General features: G+C 36.2%; 1 protein-coding gene across 1 annotated transcript; it reads left to right on the top strand.

Annotated features, from left to right (window-relative positions):
* The first annotated feature begins 2,469 nt into the window (after positions 1-2,469).
* LOC117336286 (sulfotransferase family cytosolic 1B member 1-like) lies at positions 2,470-7,568 on the top strand. Its single transcript, XM_033896767.1, has 6 exons — positions 2,470-2,567; positions 4,048-4,232; positions 4,796-5,146; positions 5,590-5,693; positions 6,673-6,855; positions 7,070-7,568. The coding sequence occupies exons 3-6, from the start codon at positions 5,089-5,091 to the stop codon at positions 7,076-7,078; spliced, it is 354 nt and encodes a 117-aa protein (XP_033752658.1). The 5' UTR covers positions 2,470-2,567; positions 4,048-4,232; positions 4,796-5,088; the 3' UTR covers positions 7,079-7,568.
* The last annotated feature ends 381 nt before the right edge of the window (positions 7,569-7,949 follow it).

The raw sequence follows: 7,949 nt of genomic DNA, 5'->3' as shown, positions 1-7,949 counted from the left end.
TCTATTGTGTGCTGTAGGCAATTCTGAGCATAACAGTATGGTTGTTTTGGAGGTTTGATATGTTTGTGACTTATAATCATTACCTGTATATATCAACATATGATAACCTATATAGTCAAGGTAAGCTAGTCACGTGGTACTCTACTTTCCGGTTAGACTTGTGAGTCTCTCTGAGCCATCTGGTTACTTTCTCCATTTCCAGTTCGGTGAAACGTTTTTGCACACTTTGAAATAACAGGATATCTATTCGACTGGACAACGGAAAACGTAAGTAATTTAGTAATTTCGTGGTTGTTAAATTGCACACATAATCATCCATTAAAACACATTGCATCAACTGTTAGTAACGAAGTTTTTTTGCCTTTTGGTGTTTTTTTGTTTGTTTTTTTTTCATAAATGTTTGTACGTTAACCTTTTTTCATACTTTACCTGCACCTTAGCACGAACCCTCGAATGAGTACCAAAGGGCAATCCCGAGAGCGCTAGCTATCTATTTTATAACGAGTCATTGTCATATCCTATTGTTACTTCAAGTATGAAAATATGCTAATGGTTTTTTTTTTATTTTCCTATTTTAACTGACCGGAAGTGAGTGAGGGTGAAAAGGGAGCAGGAAGGGGGGATTGAGTCATTTTGATGGTTGGGGCCATGGGGGTTGGGTTTACTATTGACGGGATGGGAGTAGGGTTGGGGGTGGGGTAGGGTATGTATGCGGGTTTACATAAATGTATGTTTAGTATATCATAAATCATTGCTAATTATAATTAACAGGCATGTGACGGAATATTTCACATTTGTACTTATCTCTATTGCTTGCGCTTACCGAACGAAGGTGATGTCGATGAGGTTGGCTAGAGGTTGATGGGGGACGCGGTGAGCCAGTAGGGTGTGATAATGAATGGGGCGAGGGGGGGGGGGGGGGGGGGGGGGGGGGGGTAATAATTTCATTGGATATATTGGTCGTCAATCTAGTAAGTTTATTGTATTTCATTGGTACAAATGTCGCATATCCTATTCGTATTCGTGATCCCTTGACAGTGTATAAAGACAAAAGCGTTGTGAAAGGCATTTGTTCATTAACATCAATGCTGAATTTTACCATCAAATGAAGGAAACAAAAACAGAAAGAACGGGGTTTTGCAAATACATTCTTCAAACTTTGTCATTAATGAAAACTTTTTTGATTGACATAACTCGTGACTTCAGAAGAAGACTGTGCGTTGTCCAGCAATGCCTTGCGTAAAAATGTCTATATTATCGTGAGTTCGGATGATGATTTTATGACTTCTTTGGTTTCTTTCACAAATATGCGATATCATCCATCGTCCAAAATTCGTAAATACTTTTGTCATTTTTGAGTTGTAGTAGATAAGCAACAAGACCTTGTCGGTATTTCGTGAGGTCTGCGATGACAAATGTTTTGATCGGGTTATGCGCTAATTTTGATTTTGACATATAGATTTTTTTTCTTTACTTTCTATGTCGTTTTCCGAGATTTCCACGTCAAGCTTTTCGCACACAGTTTTAACTAAAACGGCATCGGTATTCTAGATGTCAACCGGTCTAAGTGGTACGTTATGAAAGTGCATCTCATTTCATGTTAAGTCAGGTAGGTCGCCATCTTGAATCCAAATGCGACTGATGTGATGTCTGTTCCTAGGGACAGGCATGACATAGGTGGCATTTCGCAGGACGGAAATCGCTTTTCTATTTAGTCTCCCAAGGGGCTAGCTAATCAAGATCTGTTTGCAGGGAGTGGGCATAATCTGTGATGCTTCTGTCATGCAGATATATAACGATTTCAGCTGTAAAGAGTCTGATAGAAGATGTAATTCCCTCGGTCATGTCAGTTATATAGAAGAGACTTATACCGAGGACGGAACCTTGGGTGACACCTTATCTTACTGGGGCTGAAACGGACACTTCCCCATCTACAACAACAGTCCGAGTTCGATTACTTAAAAGTCACATATCCAGATATATGCCTTTCCAGTAATTTCTCAACTCTAATTTTAGGGATAAGTAGGGTATGGCTCAATTTATTGAAGGTCTTACTAAAGTCCAATATTAATATGACTTTCTCTTTACCTTCTTCTAGATTGCTCGACATGTCAACAATGAATTCTATCTAGATCTCCTTCTTTCTCATGAATAAAAAAAATCATTATCATTTATTAACTTAATTATATTACTACTTTAATTTATTTGGCAATGGCAAGCATGTAACGCGTTTCGCACAACTGAATAAGCCAATCAGCAAGCGCGTCGCCTGATTGTAGTTCCTATCTAAAACGAGTTCTAGTTGTCGAGCCACAGAGGATTTTTAATAAGGAACTGAAGACAGACTTCTGTGTAATGTGCAGGTATATATGTTTTCAATAATGCACACTTTTGATATATTTCCATGCATGTGTGCGGATTTACATAGGGTTAAAAAGTCCCGGTCAGTTCTGTTTTGGGTCACCGGTTTTGCTTGTAAACTTCCGGTGTTCAACGTCTAGAGACTGACACTGAAGTACAGTATGCCATTAAACTCGTCAAAGAAGTAATTTTGTAGCTTTTGCAAGGTATGTATCTGTGAATCTAGACAGTTGTCACAGATGATGAACTTCAAATTGTAAAGTTATCAGCTAAATATTTATAGTTGTCTGAGCCCATGACAGTGTCCGACATTTCATTAGCATTGTCGGATTCAACATGGCGGCCAGTCGGGACAAAACCTGACAGCTACCTAGGATACGATTACAGGCTTATTGGCCTTAGTATATATATGTAAGAATACCATCGACAACTATATCCTGTTGAAGTCCTGTTCCCTAGCCGTAATCCTAAGATTTACTGACAGTGTCATGACTCCCCAGAGACAACGCATTCTCGGATGTCAAGCTACATGTATCGTCATAATGCAATGTACAATTAGTATGAACGTTTTTGTTGTTGAATTAATCTACTTATAATCATTTTTATGTTTTTGTATTGGTCGGTTCAGTAATAACTCGCTATTCAGTATTACGACAATTTGTGACAGTCCCAATGCAAAGACCACTAAGTAACGTTAATTGACCACCGGCGACTGGTCGCGGTAATGGGGTCACCACGACTGCGACAGTCACCTTTGGTCAAGCTTACCTGGTCTGCAGCGAGCCATGAACAGCTTGCGAAGTTCAAGTTAACGTGCATTTTATTCCGTGGACCAATTGGTCTATATACATCTTCAACAGTACAACTACATGAAAAGCGGAGAGGGATTTACATATTGTAACCTTATTCTAAAAAAATGCATCTCAACACATATGTAATTTAACTAAATAATGTTCAACTATTATTTTTCTGGTTTTTTTTTTCTGAAAGCTAAATGAACAAGTTTACCAATTTTATTTAGTTCTTTTACATTGTTTACACTTCATAATTTTACTAATTTAGACACACTTGGCTTTCCGTAATAATAATTCTTAATATATTTTTGACGAAGATCAGAGTAAAAAGGGCATTGTATTAAAGATGATACTCGTCTTCAATTTCTTTTAAATTATAACATGCGCACAATATGTTAGGCGTTGGAACATTGGATATAAACAGAACACTCTTTCCGCCAGGTGGCAAACAAATTATCGGATTACCTACCTGGACTGGTAAAGTTTGATTATCCATCATACTTATTAGGGTATTGACATGTCCACATTCTGTCTATTGATCACTTTGAAACCATGTACATTTTCTCAGAAACCGACTTATACTTAGTCTTTTTGACGCTATATAGCATCATTGGAATGTTGTCTTATATATGCATCATATTTGGCTTGATATTTTTGCGTAATTTTTAATGGGGTGGGGTGGTGGGGGGGGGGGGGGGGGGGGGGGGGGGGGGGGGTCATGATTAAAACAGAGCGAAATCATACGGAATTGCAAGCGGCAGCTGTTGTTCTTGCACAGTTGCCCAGATAGTTGTTTAGTTACGTGAAGAATTTAGACAAACGAGTGTTGTTGTTTGGGTTTTTCTTTTCTTTTTTTGAATTAACTTATTTATTTATTTTATTTTTTTTGAAGGAGGAAACATACTGAAGTGATGCCAAAAACGAAATTCTCCGTCCCGGGAGGACCCGTTGTTTATAAAGGTTATCTAATGCCCAACTTCCCGCCACTTGTTGCCGACGTCAATGGACGTATGAGTAAAATCAAGCATTTCCAATCCAGAAAATCCGACATCCTTATATGTACCTATCCGAAGTCAGGTGAGATTTTGTAATTGGAATTATTTGATGGTGCACAAATTCTTCAAAATTAAGATCTGGCACAGTTTCGGTGTTCTGAGATTCGGTAATAGGGGAGATATAGTGTAACAAAAGAACCGGTATGATATTAAGAAAGGTGATGCACTCTATCATTATTTCTTATAGCAACTATTACAACCAATTAATCAAAATAATATCTTTAATAATACTACCTTGACGAGATCATCTGACCTTAATTAGAATGTACAATGACTCATTTTCTAAGAAGTTTTGAGATTTTAAATCATCTATTTTACATTAATGATGAGTCAGTTTTCTCCCTGTGAAGTTTTAATGCACAATGGAGACATCTACGCGAGTGCGAAGACAATATCAAAATCGGAATGATTTGAAACCACTAATCTAATCTGTCTGTCTATCTTTGCTTATAACGAATTGCTTTGATTTATAAACCAAGCTGCGACATTTCTTTCTCTTCACAAATACAAATGTAAATGAAAATACTCATCACAATGAGAAAAAAAACCCTTTAAAATGGCGATGTATGAAATGGTATTTTTCAGGAACAAATTGGATCAATGAAATTGTGAGTATGGTTGTGAAGGGTCGCTCGGAGTACAATACCGTGTATAAAGCAGATGCTATGTTGGAACTACTACCAGACTTATCATGCCTGGATAATCACCCTGTTAGCTCTACACGTGTGATAAACACGCACGTTCCGTTCCCTGACTTGCCTCAAAAACATATATAATCTGGATACAAAGTTGTACACGTGTTACGGAACCCCAAAGACGTGGCTGTTTCGTTTTATCACCATGGCATCAAGCAAATTACACCGAACTCGTCCGACCGTATGAGGACACCAAAGAGCTGGTCATATTGGCTGAATGCCTTCTCCAAGCGGCAACCACGTACTGTTATCATAACTTCTATCACACATCTTTTCTGAGTAATGTATTGACAATATTTCATTAATTTTTCTATACTTCATTTCTGTTTCCATATGTTTGCAATGACTCTATCAGCCTATACTGATTACTGAAAAATTGGATATTTTCGCGCATTTGAATTTTCGCTTAGCTTCCAAACTGTTCGCGATGTGGAAATTTTCGCGCTGTCAGTCATGATAAAAATATCTTTTCGCGCTGCGATGTCATTGGGCATCTTCGTAAAAAGTAAGATTTTCTTTCCGGCAAACTCCATGGATAATTATATTTAATTATTATTGTAATTTTTTCACGAACAAAAGATAACAATTACGTACATGTTATTTTGCCTAATGTATAAAAATATCAGGTTGATACCCGCTTTATAACGGTTGTTGATGTTATATATTTTATGTTTTATATTGCAGTTCTCTACGGTGGCTGGTTCAACTATGAAAAAGAATTTGACTCGGCCAAAGCAAGTGGTAAACTTACAAATGTGTTTACAATCGAGTTTGAAGAACTTAAACGGGTACGTTTAATCCACGGGGCAGTAAGACGTAGTTGAAGTTGTTTGAATATTCATACCGTGTCTCTTTTATTCTCGACTAAAGAAAATATATGCAATCTTCTCATATTAACGATATCACAGCTAAATTGACCGACTCTCAATGCATGGTGAGATTTATAAACCTTCAGTAATTCATATAGTCTGTTTGTGCAATGAATAACTCATTCGCCATTCACGAAGGCGGAAAAGGGGTAATTTGCAAGACCAACTTGTGTTTCTCCCAAGGTACTCTGGTTACCTCCCATCAAAATGATCTTATGGCTTCCATCAGGGCATTCAAGAATAATTTAAGTGGGTACAGCTTGTTTAGAAAACCTTTTTTTTTTTAAATACGAGAATATTTGATCAGATACACGCAAATAAAGGGAGAATACGCATATTAAAACAAAAACTGTAATTGTAACAGAAATTCGGTAAAACGAGGACAAATAAAAACATAATATAATTATGCATGGTGGCCTTTGTTAGCGTATAAGGGGGTAGAACAAGGCGTTTCTGAAGGGTGAGCGTTTTCTGCTTCGGTCATGCAAAACTTGGCCAAATCTGGACTAAGACAAATTCTCAAAATGAGAACAAGGGTGTGAATACAACGGAACGATCAGGCATAGCAAGCATGACTGAAACGACATGTTATCAACGGAGAAATTCATAACAAATCATTTGTTTAAAAAAAAAAGAAATTGACAGGGCATTGGTATCGTACTCACTAAGATGTTTCAATGTAGCAAAGGAAATATTCTAGTAATTTTCAGAAACATACACTTAATGGAAATTAATGGATTCGGAATAACCTTACACATATATTCGTATTCAAGTATTTTCTCATATATACTGGATAAAATCTTATACTCCGCCCATATGGGGTGATCACGAAACTCATGTGAACTGTATTAATTTGGTTTTGGTCTTGGAAGGTAATTTTACCATTGTTTTATTACAGAATCCCATTCCAATACTAAGAGGTCTCGCGAAATTCCTTGATGTGGATTTGACGGATGAAACGCTAATAGATATCAATAAAAAGTGTTCGTTCGAAAATCTATCCACTTCGGGAACCCAAGTGAAGGACAATACAGATATAATTGCTGAATCGAGAGATGGATCAAACTTCTTTTTCGGAAAGGTAACGAGACATTTAGTTCACTACTGTAGCTGAGGATATCTCTGAAATCCTGCGATTGGTTCTTCTTTACGTTAAGAAACTGATTGAAGAAAATACATGTATATATATATTTTTTTTTTTTACGTTTTGACATTTTATATGTTTATTCCTTTTTTGTTCCGACCTTAAAATAATCATTCAACATATTTCCATTTGTTAATTTGATTTATTTCAGGGGTCGTAGGAGACTGGAAAAACTGGTTCACTGTATCTCAGAACGAGGACTTTAATCGACTTATCGAAAAAGAATTAGAAGACAGCTCGAAATTGAAATGGTACTTATATAAGGAGAACATATATTCGAGACTGTAGCGCACCGTCTTCCTCTCGACAATGTGTATGGTTTATGTGTAGGTCACGTGCAAACATGTTTGTTCTATATTTGGCTCAGGTTTTGGACATGGAATCCTAGTGAATTCTTTACAATTCGCATCGACAAGCAATTTTGAATTCCATAAAGTCTTTTTCAAAATATGTGAAAGATTTAAAGGGATTGGACGCCAAACTAATTAAGTCTGTGCACGTGTCAGATTAACATCCCAACTATTTTAAATATTTGTTTTTTGTTTTTTTTGTTTTGTTTTTGGGGTTTTTTGTTGTTGTTTTTTTTCGTAAATATTATTGTATTTTTATGTTATAAAGCAAATAAAATAAGCGTAAACTCAAATACTTTTCAACTTTATTTATTTATTTATCTATTTATTTATTTATTTATTTATTTATTTAAATGTATTCATTCATTCATTCATTTATTGTACTAAACACTGATATCATGGAGAGAGAAACAGATCCAATTAAGTGGTGAAATCAGCATTATGTTTTGATTTCTTATTTACTGCTTAACTGTTTTAAATGTATGGAAGAGTATAAGTAATGCATATTAACCAGTATCGTACCAGAAGCACTTTATGGTATAATCACGTCTATATGGAAAGGAGTACCAAGTATCAAAATCAATGGACCCTGAGCTGGGAATTTGAGGTAATGTGTTACGGTCCATTTATAAATCAACATTTTTAGGATCATACCTATCAACATTTCCTTAATAATTGAAC

This window comes from Pecten maximus, chromosome 10 (genome assembly GCF_902652985.1).
Source record: "Pecten maximus chromosome 10, xPecMax1.1, whole genome shotgun sequence".
Taxonomy (NCBI): Eukaryota; Metazoa; Mollusca; class Bivalvia; order Pectinida; family Pectinidae; genus Pecten; species Pecten maximus.
This window is presented reverse-complemented; position numbering and strand designations above follow the sequence as displayed.

What these genes read in the sequence shown, in the direction of transcription:
- LOC117336286 (XM_033896767.1), top strand. Translation starts at nt 5,089, where the DNA reads ATGAGGACACCAAAGAGCTGGTCATATTGGCTGAATGCCTTCTCCAAG. An exon ending in CTTCTCCAAGCGGCAACCAC is followed by an intron (nt 5,147 to 5,589) that starts GTACTGTTATCA and finishes TTTATATTGCAG; the next exon opens with TTCTCTACGGTGGCTGGTTC. An exon ending in AGTTTGAAGAACTTAAACGG is followed by an intron (nt 5,694 to 6,672) that starts GTACGTTTAATC and finishes GTTTTATTACAG; the next exon opens with AATCCCATTCCAATACTAAG.